The sequence below is a fragment of the Talaromyces stipitatus genome, genomic scaffold (genome assembly GCF_000003125.1).
Source record: "Talaromyces stipitatus ATCC 10500 scf_1105507295549 genomic scaffold, whole genome shotgun sequence".
Lineage (NCBI taxonomy): Eukaryota > Fungi > Ascomycota > Eurotiomycetes > Eurotiales > Trichocomaceae > Talaromyces > Talaromyces stipitatus.
Window position 1 is genome coordinate 1,152,595 of NW_002990117.1, and position 16,004 is coordinate 1,168,598.

The following is a 16,004-nucleotide window of genomic DNA, read 5'->3' on the forward strand; positions in this document are numbered from 1 at the left end:
TGGGTTGCATCCCAGCTAGATGGTATGCAGGCACATTGTTGATAAGATGTAACAAGCCACCAGGACTGTGCAGACAACAGTTCGAATCAAGCAACTATTCACTACCATAGAATGACTAAACACTAGATTAAGAGCAGCTGATAATATTTTGCTAAACATAAACAGAGTTAGTAGATGGATGATCTCTTGTGATAGCACCGGATGTGACGTTCATCAGGCACTAGTTGACGGAATGTGACTCTGATTGCAACCGGCCCCTTGATCACGAAACAGTCTAATATTTTTCCATTTCTTTACGTTATTCGGTTTCTTTGTATTAGGAACTTTAAGAATTAATTTTATCAAGCTCAGAGACAGATATTTGAGCCTACCCCAAGGTCCTACCAAGGTTAATACATGATCACACTGCTCCGTGCCTGTTAGGGCTATGTGACCTTTGGCGGGCGACAGCGGCACGAATCAATTTCCAGCTGCTATTCGATGTAATTAGACAGTCGATGAAGCTTACCATATCCCCGTGCTGTCACGGTAGGATTGACCTGTCTCCAAATCAACATGACAAGTTGATCGATGACTTTTAGTCACTTGAAAAATTGACTCACCAAATTCCGGAAACAGTAAATTAGGGTTACAAGGAAGTCGTGGTAGTCAGGAACACCCACCTAGGTACTCTAAACCGTCGAGGAAAGCCTTTTTTATAGCATCTATAGGGAACTAATACTATTTGGGTATGTGGTGTATTAAAAAATATTACTGTCTGATTTTGGTCTGTGATTCGTGACAACGGTTGGTCATTTCCTTCACCACATGAGCATCTTCGGTTTGTAGGTGTCCCCGAACCATGCACCGTGACAGATAAATAGGCGAATAAGCATTGTATCTGTCAGTTAAATTTGTTACCAAAGGGATTAAATACATGGACAGGTATTTTTTTATACTATCTCGTTGCTCTTTGTTGTTAAGTGCATATCAATCGAGGAAATGCCGATATATATAATCTTATAGGATGTGCTGCGCTGATATCTGCAAGCTTTTGATAATTCCTCTGTGACTACGAGTCGTTCTGGAACAATGGATACTTCGAATCTAGATATTCATGCCCATTGGAGATATGGGTATAGACCGTGTAAATAACCCTAGCCCTAATTGACAATTAGGGCTGGGGTTGTCGGGGCGGTGAATGTGAAAATCCGAACCCGAATGCGGATTGGCCGCTACTGGAGACAACCAAAAACTCCAAGCTCAATAATCGACACACTCTACATTGAAGATGGATTTCCGGTTTGTCAATGTGAAAACACCAAAAGATGCCCTTCAGCTCGCCAAAGAGCCTGAGATCAGATCTCATGTAACGCGTCATCAATGGAAGCAATTTGGGCGTCGGGATAAGCGACAACATGGGAGAAAAAGGATCTTGCCAAGTATCACACACGACATGAATGGCGCAAAGCATTCTGCCGACTTGTTCACCCCGGAATCGATCTCGATTGCTCCTCAAATAGGCGGGCTGAGAGTGGACCCTTTTCGGTCGTATCCTGTCTCAATCCGATCTTGGACTCCACTACTAGTCGATCACTGTAAGTCAACTTTTTTGAACTCGGCGAGATGGACTGTGTTGTTAATATTGTAAGACTTGATACACATGGCGGTTGACATTCCCGAACTTGATCTACCAGGGAACCACGGTCTCTTGAGGACCTCTTGGTTCCCATTAGTTATGTCCGAACCCGCTTTATTCTCTGTCATTATTCTCCTTGCTGCGTCGCATTATGCCTCACTACAAGGTGGCCCCAGCAGTATAAAGCTCGACCTCCTCAATCTTCGCTGTGAAGCCTTATTATCCATAAAACGCAGCCTTGATGCTCAACACATTGTACATGATGCTTTAATAGGGGCCATAGCGAAGATGGCCAGCTATGAAGCCATGTTTGGCAGTCTAGAGAATTACGATATCCATATGCAGGGTCTCGCACGAGCCGTTAGCTTACGGGGAGGTCTGCCATCATTGGGGTTGAATGGCTTGCTTCACCGCATGGTGCTCTGGATTGACCGCAATGCCGCGTTTTTGCATGGATTACCGATGTATTTTTTTGCCGATACGGATCTGCCGGGGGATCCGAATCCTGGCCATTTTCTTGGGAGTTCATGATGAACTGTCTATATGCCGTATAATATCAGATATCGTGCAGTATGTAAATCTTCGGCGAGGCTACCTGAACAATATCGCATCAAGCCTACAGCTAAAAGGCCTTATCACCAATGAAGAGGGGTATTTGAGGTTGGGCCCCATATCTTTCCTAATGCAGATAACGCATACTAACCTCTGATGTGGGGTTACATCACGACCTACAAAAAAGCCCTAGATCATCTGCCCTAGGTATTTAAGCAGCGATGAATGCTCGATCAATGACCACAGATATGTCCCTCAAAATATTTGGATTTGATTGACTTTATATCTACTCAATTTCTTCGACACCAAAATGGCTCTTACTGGGAAAGTAGCTCTCATCACCGGCGGTGTGAAGAATCTCGGAGCGCAATGTGCACTCAATTTGGCCTCCGTAGGCTCCAATCTTGCTCTTCACTATCACTCATCCAGTGATAAGAAGCAAGCTGCCGCACTGGAAGCCACACTCAAGGAAAAGTACCCTTCAATCAAGGTTTCCTTCTACGAGGGAAATCTTGTCTCTGCCGCTGCAGTGACCAAACTGTTCCAAGACGTTATTCATGACTTTGGTCATGTTGACATTGTGGTCAACACCATCGGAAAGGTGTTGAAGAAGCCTATCACGGAGATTAGTGAGGAGGAATACGACACGATGTTCGAGTAAGTTCCTAGGTAGTACGGAAAGAATGGCTTGGGTTTCGGGTCGACTAAGTGTTTGAATCTCTCTAGTGTGAACTCCAAAGTCGCCTTTTTTGTTCTCAAAGAAGCTGCTCGTAATGTGACCGATGGTGGAAAGATTATCACCATTGTCACTGCGCTTCTGGGAGCGTTTACCGGCTACTATACTTGTTACGCTGGTAGTAAAGCTCCTGTTGAGCACTTCACTCGGTATGTTGTTTTTTCCTACACTACAACTGTTCCAAGTTCCCTAGCTTACATACATATCTCAGGGGTGTTTGCAAGGAACTTCAGGCTCGGAGAATCAGTGTGAACAATATCGCTCCGGGACCAATGGATACACGTAAGCTTGCCACAAATATCACCAAGGGTTTATACCAAGAGATCTGACATGCCATCAACAGCATTCTTCTATCCTCAGGAATCCCCAGAGGCTGTAGAATATCACAAATCGAATGGCATGGGTGGTCGTCTTACCATGGTTGAGGACATTGCTCCTGTCGTTCGCTTCCTTTGTACTGATGGTGCTTGGATTACTGGTCAGACAATTTTTGCGAATGGTGGATATACAACTCGCTGATTACATACTGCGATTGATGAGTTTTATATGTGTATGTGTACAAATCTGCACCTGGCAGTGAGTGATATGATTCTGATTTTGAATCCAAGTGATGATAAATTCCTAGTATAACCATAAAAAGGATCACCAGTTAAAGCAATATTATTTATTTATCATCTCCGAAGTCTAGAATAAGCATTCCACCAATTGTCCCATGTCATTCTGTATGCAGAGGCATATTCAACACCACGAAAGTTGTGGTTCAAATGCATATCCACCAGACAACGGCCATTATCACCCTCATTCTCCGTACTTGAAATCCGTCTCCAAATACCAGAATATGAAACAAAATTCCACGCCCGTCCACAATTAAGCGTGCAACAACAGGGCGCCCAATCCGCGAATCGACACAGATAAGCACGTCGTTTATCGCTAATCTCATAAGGCAGATTTTCGTGTAATGTGTGAAAGACATGGAGCATATAGAGGACAGCTAGTACAAGACCCTGTGGTAATGGAGGTAGAGTGTTTGGTTTGCGATGTTTTGGTGGGATGACTTTGTTCCAGTATGTTTGGACCATGCCATAAGGTGGTCCTGATGTTTGGTCGAATTCTGTGACGAAGTCTGAGACTAGAGATAGAAATCAATGATCGAGTTAGCTTTAACCTGGTCGCTTCGTCAAGTCACAGTGGACGTACTGATAGTAAACTTTATTGTCTTTCTCACTACGACAGTTTCGGTAGATGGCTCGATATGTCCTCCATGACTTGATAGTCAGACGATCCCAGTAACTAGAAACGTTCGATTTGATATGCTCTCGGTCCAATGTATAGAAGAGTCTCGTGTTGGTACTGAGTGCAGTATGTGACGATGAAGGGATACTCTTCGCTTGCCTATCCGTGCTACCAGGTCCTCATTATCGAGTCAGCATTCAGCTCATTCCTCCAAAGCTCTGGCATTCAGAGTTGAACCTCGCCTACCTTGAAAACTCCTCCTCGCCAGTGAAGCTGGTACCATAAGAGAATCCGAAGGGATTCACAATTCCAAAAAAGCCTTTGTACACGCAGCCGCAGTTGCAGCTGCGTACGCATGCCAAATATCATTTTTATGAGTATCTGCATAGTCGGATACCCCTTTTATTATAACACATGGTCTGCTATCCCACATGCCTGCTCCTTCCATTTCGAATGCAATGATGTTCTCGTCCCATTGGTCTCGCTCTCTTTCGACGATTTGGTCTCGATATTCGCCTGATTTCATGACGGTGTTTGCTGAGGCGATGGTTCCGAAGTGAATTAGCGGTTTCGGAGTGAAGTTCGTATTTTTATTGTCAGGGGCTAATCGTACTCTATTGATGAGGTGATGTGGATAGTCTGAACAACCGATCGTGGTGCATGAATCACCCAGAGCTGAATGGCAGGTTGGATCGTTTTTTGTCTTGCAATGGACACATTCGCATGTAATGTTTTTTGAATAGTGCCTATGCCGAAACGATGTCTCAAAAAGTCTGTCTTCTGATACACCTTTGTAATACTACTTCTCCTGATCTTGCCTCTGAATCACGTCAAGGTTATGGGTGAACCGATCACGCAGTGGTTCCGGTTCAGACCACAAATGACTGAACATATTCCGAATATCCAACGGAGGATTCCCCAAAACTTCACGTCGATTAGTCTGTCTCTGATACCCCTCGGAATACTGCTTTCCGTAATCAGTCTGAATGATACTATCACCTATAATCACATCACCGAGTATAGTCTCAGTCTCTAATTTTCGCTCCCGTCCTCGAAAGGGGACACCAGCGCATATCCCCACGAGCAGGTAGACGTTGATATTTGGATAAGATTGACTCAAGTCTGATACTGAGCGAGAAGAATATTGTGTTCCTTTACCGGAAAGTTTTACCAGAACAACGTTGTGTCTACTGATACGGCCGATTTTATAGTAGTTTGCATCGCCGCCAAGTTTGCCAAAGTCAGCTGCGTCGTAGACTTGGTCGAATATTTGTCGATGGCTTGTTTTTCGGTGTCGAGGGTGCAGACTATGCTGACGTGGAAGTCTCCGCGGGTTTGGGGGCGTGTGGTCATTTCTGGGGTTTGATGAAGGATCACGAAGGATCACCTAATAGGGTATCCATGTTCATTTGCAATTTTAGTGGTCGGTATATTGAGCCTGGTGTCTTGTCAATGTCTCTTTCGCTATTTACCAGGTGCCTTTTCATTTCGAGTTGTCAAAACGTGCCCACAGAGCATGGTATATTCCTGATCATCAACCCACGTCTCGGAATTACTTAGTGAGTTAAAGTCTGTGGCGTAAACTATCATAGAAAAAGAATATTGACTCGGATCCGTCGGACATAATAAATGACCTCAGCCTTCTGCCCTAACCCTATAACTCGAACGAGCGATAAGTAGCTGTAGTTCCGTCCCATGCTTTTTATTGACTAATTTACTTAGATCTGACGAATACACCATCAAAAACCGTCTGAATACCGAATTAACACTCGTGTGACCATATAAGGAAAGCATGCGTGAAATCAGAATACCGCTCATCGTTCTACTTGCGCATTCCACTTTTGGAATACTAGATGCATATATACCTCCTCCATTGATCACACCGGGCCCCGAATACGACGTAAATATGATTGAAAAAAGAGCAGGAAGTCAAACTTGTGGTTATATCAATGGAGACCCTAGTATGTAGACAGGATCAAAAGCCGTTGATAGTGGTGAGGTTCTAACTTATAAAACAGAGTCTCCGTTAATCTGCCCTGGGACAGCCTCGTGTACCTTCTCTGCCTATTATTGGGGTTGTTGTGGCATGTTTTCTTGTGATAGTCCTGCAACATGTGAGCTCGATCCCGAACCATATTGTGAAGGGGCCGATATTGTAAACTGCGTATACCCGCAGATTCGGCGATGATAAGAGAACAGACCTATTACCATCTTCTGCTCGGAAGAGCCACGGAGAATTTGTTGGACAGCTGCTGATGTGCCTTTGATCATAGTTCTGATGCTTGCGTGACCTATATTCGTAGTACTGCAGTTGGAGGCTCGGACCTGCTTACCTCGTGGACATGCGGTCCGACAGCTCAAAAAATTTTTGTTTTAGCAACAACAACTACTGGATCTGGAGGAGGCCCAATTTCTTCGTGTATGTTTTCTTCTCTAGAAGACATGTAGATGAAATCGTTCTGACAGGCTCTCCTCATGATCACAGCGAGCGGTCCAACGGAGGTAACACCAGCCGCATCGAGCTCCTCGTTTCCTTCTGCAGGGTCCAAGTCCCAAACGACGAGTAGCCCGACTAATGATGCAACAACATCCGTTACTTCCTCATTGACTTCGCGTAGGTCGACGCTGTTCTCCCACGGGTGTCGAACGCAATTTCTAATTTATTGCTGAATAAAATAGTTACCAGCTCAGTCATCAGCACTGCCAGCCCATCACCTATACATCACGGTCTCACCGGTGGACAGATAGCAGGAATAGCAATTGGATCCGTCGCCGTAGGATTAATAATGTGTGCCGCTGCATACTTCATTTTCACAAGCTATGCCTTCGCCAGGAGGACCCAAGACGACACGGGACGCAGTAGTGGCGGCGTGCCAAAACCGGTCTCAAATCCTGCTTTTATTGATATGTCGCATAGGGTGTCGGGGGTTGATGATTCTGAGTTTCATGATGATCGCACTTGGGATGGACCAGCAGTAGATGTCCGGAGTCAGGGTTCTTCTGCCTGGTCATAAGAGTTGAGGTTTCTCTTTTTCATTATTTTCATCGTGCTGTTTAACGCGTGATTGGTTAATTAGACAGAAGTACACTATGCCATTCATGGTAGATTGTGGATATTTGATCGGCCAATCAGAAATGACATTCAATGGATATCAAATTTCTCAGGCTTCCTGACCTCCTCGCTTTTGTATATCTTCCAATCATGAACACTTCCCCAGCACATCAGAAACAGAATACTACAAAACATAAAATGGTCAAGGGCGCTCCTGACTATGATGATGCAGCCTACTGGGACAAGAAGTTCATAACCGGCCAGGATGTAGGCGAATGGCTCAACGAGGGCGATTTGCTTATTGAGCGTGCCATGGCTGAGCTGGAAAGTCGGGATGTGAAGAAGGATATTATACCTGGTGGTCCTCGTGTATTACACCTGGGACCTGGTATTTCAGCGCTTGGAAGCAAACTCTGTGAGGCTTTTGAAAGCCGGGGTTGGAAGGGCTGTGATATTGTTGTATGATCCCTGATATATCTTAAGTTTCCTATAATACGAGCTCTGTGATATAGATTGGTTTCAATTTTTTATTGAAACCTGGCCAAGATAACTGGATGGAAGCTGACGAATCCATTTCCATCATTTGCTTTATATCTTCAGAATGTGGACTTTTCCTCCGAAGCAGTTCGATTAGGTCTCGAACGAGAAAACACAAAATCAGATCAAGATCATATCATGCACTGGACCCAAGCAGATCTGTGCTCCTGGAAAGACATATCCCAGCGACTTTTACCACTCGCCCCCTTCGATGTTTTTCCGGACAAGAGTACCAGCGATGCCATTGCGACGTCCGTGCCTCGAAAATTTTATCGTTCGGCAATACAGTCCGAAACAGATACCATCTGCCCAGTCGTGCAGGATTTGCTACAGGATCCTTCAAACTTCAAGGGACCGGATGAGAGTCTCACCCTTTCCCCTGTCGAGTTGCTATCTCTTCATCTGGTCCCCTTGTCTAGAGCAGGTACGATTTGGCTGGTACTATCGTACTCTAGCGCGCGATTTGATGGCTTGGAATATTTGGATAGATTCTGGGAAGTTGCCTCGCGTACTCCGCTCAGGGCTCCTTCTGGTCAGACGTCGTCTGCAGCTGCCATGGTGCCTGAGGTGTTTCATTGGTTATATATTCTACGACGCAAGTGATTAAATCTACGTGCATATAAAAAGAACCTGTTGATATCTGTTGACACCGAATATATTGTATTGAAATGATGAGACTTTTTCGGTACTATCTCACATTATAGACAAGTTGTCCGCACTTTGTATTCACACCACCCTCCAAAATTCTCTTGAACTCGCCAGTAACCACCCCAAGCAGTAGCCATTCGTCCCCTTTTGTTATGAAGTTTGGTCCATTTGTGGCATGATACACTCCATATATGAAATAGCATCTGCATTACGACGTATCCGATTGTAGATGAATACATTCACGATGCACCAGTGAAGTAACTCAGTTGGCGGCTTCGTCAACAGCATCCAACCACAACTGGCACTGGCCGGCCATCCAGATCATGATTTCGTCGAGTTCCTTATGCTCACATCGATGCTCATAGTAGATCGCGATCCAAGCGAGCATGTCACGAGTAAGATCGGAAGACTTCAGTAAAGGCTTCAGGGTCGAGACATCCATATTTTTGCTCACGACCAGAGCCGCGAAACGAGCACTAATGCTGGCCCGGTCGGGCGAATGAGGATCGAGAGCGTTGTAAGTCTCACCCATGAACGCCATGTTTTCGGGGTCATCGAAGCTCTTCTGCACCATCTTATTGACAAGGGGCGCGAGGCCTGCGATCTCATAACGGTTCGCGAGACGGGCGAGCTCGAGATAGGGGTTGATTGGCTTTCCAGCTGGAGGCCCACTGAGTATGCCGCGAGGACTGTAGAGCCAGCCAGTGAGGAGCTTGAACGCGTCAGGGGAGAAATTTTGGATCTTCCAACTCGTGGCATCACCCTCGAGAACCTTTGGAGCACGCATCGAGAGCAGCTTTTTTGGGAGTTGCCAGGCGAAGCGGTCATTGACGTACACGGGAATCGTGCCTTCGGACTCGAGCCTAAATGATAATTAGTATATTTTGATGAACGTTGGGAGCTACATGATGGATTGACTTACTCTATCAGGTTGAAACGCAGTGGAGGCTCAGACATTTTTGCGTAGAAATTCTCGTTTAGGAGCTGTGTATAGAGATATTCAGAAGTGAGAAGCAGAGATATTTTCAAGTAATAGAATGATCAAACCAAACTGACAACAAACCAGAACACCTGACATGAGCTTTCAGGAAATATTGTCGTTGTGCGAGTGAAAAGAAAGAGAACAGAAAGAAAGGAGAAGAGAGAGAGAAGAAGAAACCTAGTGGGAGAAAACAAACACAATGATCTTTTAGGTCATGATCGTGAACGACTCACGCAAGCTTGAGAGCCTTGTGATTTCAGGCATCCAACCAATGCAAATGGCATAGACTCTCTTTTGTTTATTAGTTTCGATGTTACTGTAGAGCAAGTGGCTTCCAGATAGCTAGGTCTCTATCATTTAGAGAGCCTTGAATTATTATTAAATTTCAGTTGGGAGATTTTCACCTATATGAGTCTCTATTATAATACATACCAAACCAATGCCAAGCCAATATCATACACTTCGCCAATATACCTGTCATCACAGGGTCCAGCAATGGTTCACTTCAGATACCAGCACCCTGTGGAACCTTTGCTGACATACCATGTGGTGTCGATAGCAGGTGAGTCGAGACATAGCCAGCTTCTGCCTCGTCGTTGCGTTTCATATTAGAGCATTGAGTCCGAGAATAACTATCCTATAGTTGACCTTTAACACCAGCAGATTGACCTTCTTCCTTGGGCTGCTTCGCTAGAGCTTCCTCTTCTGCCTGTCGCAGGATCTTTTCGATCTGAAAATGAGACATTTTAGCCGCCCAATCTGCAGGAGTATAACCATTTTCATCCTTGAAAAGAGGATCAGCTCCGGCCTCCAAGAGTGCTCTCATGAGAGGTTCGCTATTCCGCCACGCAGCACAATGCAAGATTCCTATTCCTTCATATTCAGCACGAGAAACATCCGCGCCATGATCAAGAAGTATCCTCAACATTTTCATATTTATCTCAATATTATCATGGCAAGTTTCCATCGAAAGGTAGTAACGTTCACAATCCGGGATCCACTTGCTAGGGTCTTCTGGAAGATACATTGCCATGTCGCACAAAGCAAGATTTGTCCCAGCAGTCAGGACAAATAGTGGCACGTGGACACCGTGACCAAGGTTTGATGGATCAATAAGGGCCTGTAGAAAGATTTCCACAATATCCGCCTGTCCACGGTCAAGGGCGACAACCAACCCATCTTGAAAATCAACGTCCTTGACTTCGACCTTTTTCCTCAAATCGATGATTCTTTGAAGCATGCGTCTTGAAGAATGCTTTGCCGCCGTCCACAAGATATGGTCTTCATTTTCGCCATCCTCTGAAATCACAAGGTGGGGAAATGTCTCCACGAGCAAGTCAGCAATCCCTTCGAAGCCACAGCTCATAGCAAAGTCGAGTAGACTTTGTCCCTCAAGTAAATTCTCCACGCCATAAATTGCTGGTTTGAGGTCACATTGCGACATGAGTGACTTTAATATATGATATTGGCCAGCAGACACTAGCTGAAACAGAATTTTCTTCTCCCGAAGATGTGTTGTGCACACAGCCGCTCCGGCCATAAGATATACATCCATGAGATCAATGCCACGTTCTGTCGCCAGCATAAATGGTGTGGAGCCATTTTTGTCTTTTGCATTGACGTCTGCTCCGTATGCAAGGAGTCGACTGGCAATGCACGGACTTTGCACCACGTGCAATACTGTTCGGCCCTCGTAGCGCACAGCGAGATCTGCCCCTGCTTCAATCAGTATTGGGATGATGTCTTCTTCATTGTTTTCAACAGCCCGGTGCAGAGGAGGGACAACACCCGGGGGACCGTTGATGTAACACTTAGCATCAGCCAATGTTCGCACAATGTTGGTGTTGTACCTGCTGTATTTAATTGCCAGATCAAGTGCTGACAGATTACCATCGTACAAGAGTTCGACATCTGCTCCTGATTCAACTAACAACTTAACCAAATCTGGTTTGTCCTTCAATATGGCATTAGACAGCGGGGTATACCCTAACGCATCCTTAGCGTTGATGTCTGCCCCATGTGCAAGAAGTAACTTGGCCACTTTATCATCTTTCGCAAAGTGCAATGCCGTCCCAAGTACTCCCGCACGCGAGTTGGGATTCGCGCCGTGCTTCAAAAGCAGTTCCACTATTTCCTTCTTCATCGCAAGCACGGCAGCATGCAGCGGTTCCAAAGGCGTCTTAGCCAGTTCATTTTTGGTTTCGCTTGCGCCAATATCAATGTACTTTCCCAATGTCTCCTCTCTCATTCCCATGAAGTAGTCTAGTAGTCTTTGTATAGAGAACACAGTCGTTTCGGAATGATTCACTTTCGCACCTTCCTCGAGGAATGTCTCACACAATTCGTATCGTCCATAACTGTCAATCGTTGCAAGTAAAGGCCTAAGGTTGTGTCGGCGGGTTTTGACATCCCATTCTCCAAGGATGTGGATAAAGTTCCTGATCGCTGAATGAAACTTCCAGTCATTGGATACAACATCGCCTAATATCGAGGAACCGTAGTGATCCAGGAGATGTTTTCGCTGCAGCAATCCAGAAGGAAACTCCGGGTCTTCGCAGAGCCACATAATGTCGTCGAAGTTGAGGTAGTCTAGGGTTGCTGTGAACAACTCAGCGGGGAGCTGATACATAAGCTCTCGCCCGATGCGTTGGATCTGAGCACGCTGCCTAGCCCTTGCTGTCATATTCATTTTTGTGTTCCCTCTCCTCTCTCGGACTATTGTCTTCTCTTTTTTTCACTTAAAGAATGGTGTTGTTGCTGTTGTTCTGGTCTATACCAGTTGTCTGCTCTCGCTGGGCTCGAGAGATGGAAAAGTTTAGACTAAGTATATCTAAGTAAACAGGAAATGGGAACGGAATGCTCCAGCAGAGAGATAGATATTACTTACATTTGACCTCTATTGTACAGAATACCGCTATTTAGTCAGATGTTTGCCAAAATAAAAAAGAAAAACCAGAAGTCTTTATAGTAGGGGGATAATAGGGGTGACTGGAAAAAGCATGCGGATCACAACGCGTCGCGTGCTGAATCACGATTCTGATTGGCTAATACATCCATAAATCTGGCCTCTTTTGGATTAGTACATATAAGTCTAATCTGACCAATAAGACGGCCGGATTATGTAGACTTCTTGACGTCCCTCGGTCAACAGATGCCAGCTCGTGTTTATGTTTTGATCTTGCTGCTATTTCCCGACCTATCTACGCGGCAGTGCATGAGTGAAGATTACATACGGATCAAACTTATGTATCCTAATAACCAATGTGCGTCGAATTCCCGAGGCTGACAACAGAGAGCAACTGGGGCTCTAGGGTATGTTCTCTTGCATGATCGTCTCTCAGTGTGTAGCATCTGTGAATCAAAAAGGATGGATTAATTGAATGAGCTCAAACAAAACCCATCCATTAGCGTGGACATAAATGGACCTCGGGAGTTGAAGACGTAGCATATACAGTAGAACCTGGCTATAACGAAAGGGAGGACTCTCAGGGCCCATCTCATAATTAATGATATCGAGACGTGAATACAATTTAGGGATGAAGGGTACGTCTAATATATTAATCTCTTTTAGTGTTAACAATTACGTGCTCTTCAGTTCCACATTAGAGTCATCTAAACTGATATTAGTGGGAATACGAAACGGTATGATTCAGTGGCTTCAGAATCATTAAAATATTAACCCGAGAGGTTTGAGTATTGTTACATAGACCGGCTCATTCTCAGTCGCTAGTAGAATCGACAAATAATAGATATTGGGTTTCTTGCCATCGCCTCTCTCTGAAATCCCGCAAAATGCCCAGCTTGTTTTTATGCGCCGGTATACCGGTTGGTAGTTTCGTCTTTTCAACATTATAGGAATCTTCTCCAGCGTCAATGAGCCGTTGGAGCAGTGAGCCCGAGCCCCATTGGATCGCCATATCAAGCATAGTGTTGCCTTCGCCATCTGGAATGTTCAGAATGTAAGAATTTGTCTCTATCAACAAGCGTGCCATGCCTTCGCGGCAGTTTTGAAGTGGTTTCAGTTTTATGTCCGCGGGAATTTTAATATTACAACGCGTGACAAGCAACTTGACTGTGGTATACTGGTCATCACGGACAGCGCGGACAAGAAATTGTGGCAGTCAGCATGAAAGTCCATATCTGCTTCAGCAGTCACAAGCACCTTGAACACATCATGCTTTTTTTGAAGAGCAGCATTTTGCAATGACGTTCATTCTTCAAGACCTCTTTCGCCAATGTCAGCGCCGAACGCAATAAGTAATTGAGCAATCTTGCTATCTTGGGCAATATGCAGTAAAGTTCCCCAACCGGGCGACAAGAAATTTGCATTCGCTCCATTTTCTAACAATATTCGCGTGGCCTCTTTGTGTCCAGGTACAACCGCTATTGCAAGCGGAGGAAGTAAATCACCCCGAAGATGTTTTTCATGACCTGAACCTCATAACTGGAGGTGATCAGTTGGCGTATAATGTTCGTATTGCCGCTTTGGCATGCTATAGCCATTGGCATCACCGATTCTTGACTGCAAGCGCTAGGATCCACATGCGCTTCAAGTAAGTATCTCAGCAAGTTTTTCTCTGCGCATTGCTATAGCGATCATCAACGGCGTAGCGCCCGTTCCATTCAATGCATGACAGCTGCCCCATGCAAAAGAAGTAACTCGGCAATTCTATTGCATTTCGTTAAGTGCAGCAGCGACCCGTACCCCCTGCCGATGCACCGGTGTCCGCGCAGCATGATAAGAATAGTTCTACTATTTCCAGATTGTCCACAATCGCGGCCAAATGAAGCGGGCCCAAGTATGGATAGTTGGGAGCCCAGCAGAAGTTAGCTTCGTTATCAGTGAAATCAGTAAGACGATCCGGGTTCCGCTGTGTATTGGGAGGGATCCTTGGTATGGGTGGCTCTGTGGGAACAGGTGAATCAAGACTTGCACCAGCTTTGATCAACATTTGACACAACTCGAGGCGCTCGTAGACAATGGCTTCCTTCGATAAAGGCATTCCTGAAGACCCTGGAATATCCCAGTTCCCCAGAAGTTGCATGGATTTCCTGATCATAGGTATAAAATATCCCTCAGGTCAAGGCAATTCATTATCATCAGGAACAGCTCAATCAGTAGTCGATGAAGATACGGACGTACAGCTTCGGCTGTGGGGCGATGCGCGATCGGTACATGCTTGACCCATTTTTGGGGGAATCCTCTTCCGCTCCTTTGCACATTCATTCATAGCCACTCGTCTTCTGAAGTTGACTTCTGGTTTAGGAATGATATCCATTGCGTTTCGTCTCGCGATTTGAGGTCTGGTGTTGAACTGGAAGGGCAGCCGCCGCGGCGTCGATGACGACCAAGTTATGCTTTTGCCGCTTGGATGAGCGCTTGAGGTCTGACCCTAATCGTTGCAACTGGTCTAGATATTGATGGGAGAACCACTATTCATCCCATCCAAGTGAAGAAATTCTTCAAGATAGCTCTGTCTGAAGAACCCAAGTTGAATCTAACTTATGACTTGTCAAGTTTCCCTTTGTTTCATAAGACTGGGCCGGAAGTGCACTATTGCGGTCAATGTCCAACATAGCCCTATAGGCTATACCCTAGCCCTATACCCTATACCCTAAGCCTCTACCCTAAATTTGTCATAGCCCAAAGTGGCGATCATAGTTGGCATTCTGTTGCTCTTCTACATATCAATCCGGTTTCTTTCACTGAATCGTCGACTTCGGTAGGCTGATGTGTTCGTGCTGGGATTGCTCAGATGGTCTGCTGCAGATATGACCAATTGATAGCAATCATCACGAATCCGTTATCAACTGTCCGCGGTATAATTAAGAGCATATAACTAGTTCTGATCCGTGCTAGTTCAGGGGTAGACGACGGTTATCGAAGGATAGATGCCAAGGGTTGTAGGTAGGCTTGTTTTCCAGTGTTATCGACTGGCCATGTCGACTCATCGAATAATACTCTGTTAGCAAGCGGGATGCCCGGGATTCAGCACTCGGTAGTCGCAAGTCGCTACAACGTGTCCAGGGTATGCGCCGTAAACAGTTAGTTGAGTGTATATACCCGGCAGATGCTTGATTTCATTGGTCTCACGGCCATAAGACTCAAAATTAGTACTGGCGGATTTTGCTTCGCGCGATCATACCCAACATCCCGACTAGCGCCGCCAGTTGTGGATTTTAGCCGTAGATCTCTCGCTTCTAGAGTTCATATCATTCTTTATCAGGAAGGTGATTGGATTTTAGGAAGATTGGTAGGGGAATTCGCATCAATGCCGTTGCATAATGTCGACACGTACAATATTCAAGCAATATATTCGAACCGAACGACTTATCATGTCGAATTGGCTTCAACAAGACACGAGTCGGTATAGTCACATCAAGCTTACAGCCCCCGCTTTCACATGACACAAAATTTCCACTCGATCTGATAAAAGAGGTCTGTTAAGGACTCAACGGAGACCTCCGGAAGCCCTCATTCGACGCTACTAATCGTCTCGGTTGGCACTGAAGTAAGATTAGAGCTGTTTCAATCGCTTCCGGCGCGACTATACTAGTACTTGGCAATTTTTTCTGTGCTGTTCCTGGTGCAATCGGTTGGTCAGCACTATGCCTCAGCAAAGACGATCGCAATGTGAATAAGGGA

The 16,004-nt window shown here is 45.4% G+C and overlaps 8 protein-coding genes across 8 annotated transcripts, besides 1 other annotated feature; 3 read left to right on the plus strand and 5 right to left on the minus strand.

The window, feature by feature from the left end:
* The first annotated feature begins 1,238 nt into the window (after nucleotides 1–1,238).
* Nucleotides 1,239–2,192, plus strand: TSTA_012790 (uncharacterized protein). Its single transcript, XM_002483361.1, has 2 exons — nucleotides 1,239–1,577; nucleotides 1,632–2,192. The coding sequence occupies exons 1-2, from the start codon at nucleotides 1,271–1,273 to the stop codon at nucleotides 2,147–2,149; spliced, it is 825 nt and encodes a 274-aa protein (XP_002483406.1). The 5' UTR covers nucleotides 1,239–1,270; the 3' UTR covers nucleotides 2,150–2,192.
* A 29-nt stretch (nucleotides 2,193–2,221) lies between these two features.
* Nucleotides 2,222–3,528, plus strand: TSTA_012800 (short-chain dehydrogenase, putative). Its single transcript, XM_002483362.1, has 4 exons — nucleotides 2,222–2,827; nucleotides 2,897–3,055; nucleotides 3,118–3,188; nucleotides 3,250–3,528. The coding sequence occupies exons 1-4, from the start codon at nucleotides 2,481–2,483 to the stop codon at nucleotides 3,423–3,425; spliced, it is 753 nt and encodes a 250-aa protein (XP_002483407.1). The 5' UTR covers nucleotides 2,222–2,480; the 3' UTR covers nucleotides 3,426–3,528.
* Nucleotides 3,529–4,440: 912 nt separating this feature from the next.
* TSTA_012810 (uncharacterized protein) lies at nucleotides 4,441–5,626 on the minus strand (the record flags this gene model as incomplete). Its single annotated transcript, XM_002483363.1, has 3 exons — nucleotides 4,441–4,842; nucleotides 4,969–5,526; nucleotides 5,612–5,626. 3 exons carry the CDS (start codon nucleotides 5,624–5,626, stop codon nucleotides 4,441–4,443), a joined length of 975 nt encoding a protein of 324 aa, XP_002483408.1.
* Nucleotides 5,627–6,496: 870 nt separating this feature from the next.
* TSTA_012820 (uncharacterized protein) lies at nucleotides 6,497–6,948 on the minus strand (the record flags this gene model as incomplete). Its single annotated transcript, XM_002483364.1, has 2 exons — nucleotides 6,497–6,794; nucleotides 6,866–6,948. The coding sequence occupies 2 exons, from the start codon at nucleotides 6,946–6,948 to the stop codon at nucleotides 6,497–6,499; spliced, it is 381 nt and encodes a 126-aa protein (XP_002483409.1).
* A 393-nt stretch (nucleotides 6,949–7,341) lies between these two features.
* TSTA_012830 (uncharacterized protein) lies at nucleotides 7,342–8,331 on the plus strand (the record flags this gene model as incomplete). Its single annotated transcript, XM_002483365.1, has 2 exons — nucleotides 7,342–7,650; nucleotides 7,792–8,331. 2 exons carry the CDS (start codon nucleotides 7,342–7,344, stop codon nucleotides 8,329–8,331), a joined length of 849 nt encoding a protein of 282 aa, XP_002483410.1.
* Nucleotides 8,332–8,638: 307 nt separating this feature from the next.
* TSTA_012840 (uncharacterized protein) lies at nucleotides 8,639–9,333 on the minus strand (the record flags this gene model as incomplete). Its single annotated transcript, XM_002483366.1, has 2 exons — nucleotides 8,639–9,239; nucleotides 9,299–9,333. 2 exons carry the CDS (start codon nucleotides 9,331–9,333, stop codon nucleotides 8,639–8,641), a joined length of 636 nt encoding a protein of 211 aa, XP_002483411.1.
* Nucleotides 9,334–9,488: 155 nt separating this feature from the next.
* Nucleotides 9,489–9,534: a sequence feature (GA-rich).
* A 157-nt stretch (nucleotides 9,535–9,691) lies between these two features.
* On the minus strand, nucleotides 9,692–12,047 carry TSTA_012850 (ankyrin repeat-rich membrane-spanning protein, putative; the record flags this gene model as incomplete). The annotated part of the gene is made up of 2 exons (XM_002483367.1): nucleotides 9,692–11,620; nucleotides 11,675–12,047. The coding sequence occupies 2 exons, from the start codon at nucleotides 12,045–12,047 to the stop codon at nucleotides 9,996–9,998; spliced, it is 1,998 nt and encodes a 665-aa protein (XP_002483412.1). The 3' UTR covers nucleotides 9,692–9,995.
* Nucleotides 12,048–13,568: 1,521 nt separating this feature from the next.
* Nucleotides 13,569–14,361, minus strand: TSTA_012860 (uncharacterized protein; the record flags this gene model as incomplete). The annotated part of the gene is made up of 2 exons (XM_002483368.1): nucleotides 13,569–13,741; nucleotides 14,064–14,361. The coding sequence occupies 2 exons, from the start codon at nucleotides 14,359–14,361 to the stop codon at nucleotides 13,569–13,571; spliced, it is 471 nt and encodes a 156-aa protein (XP_002483413.1).
* Between the last annotated feature and the right edge of the window lie 1,643 nt (nucleotides 14,362–16,004).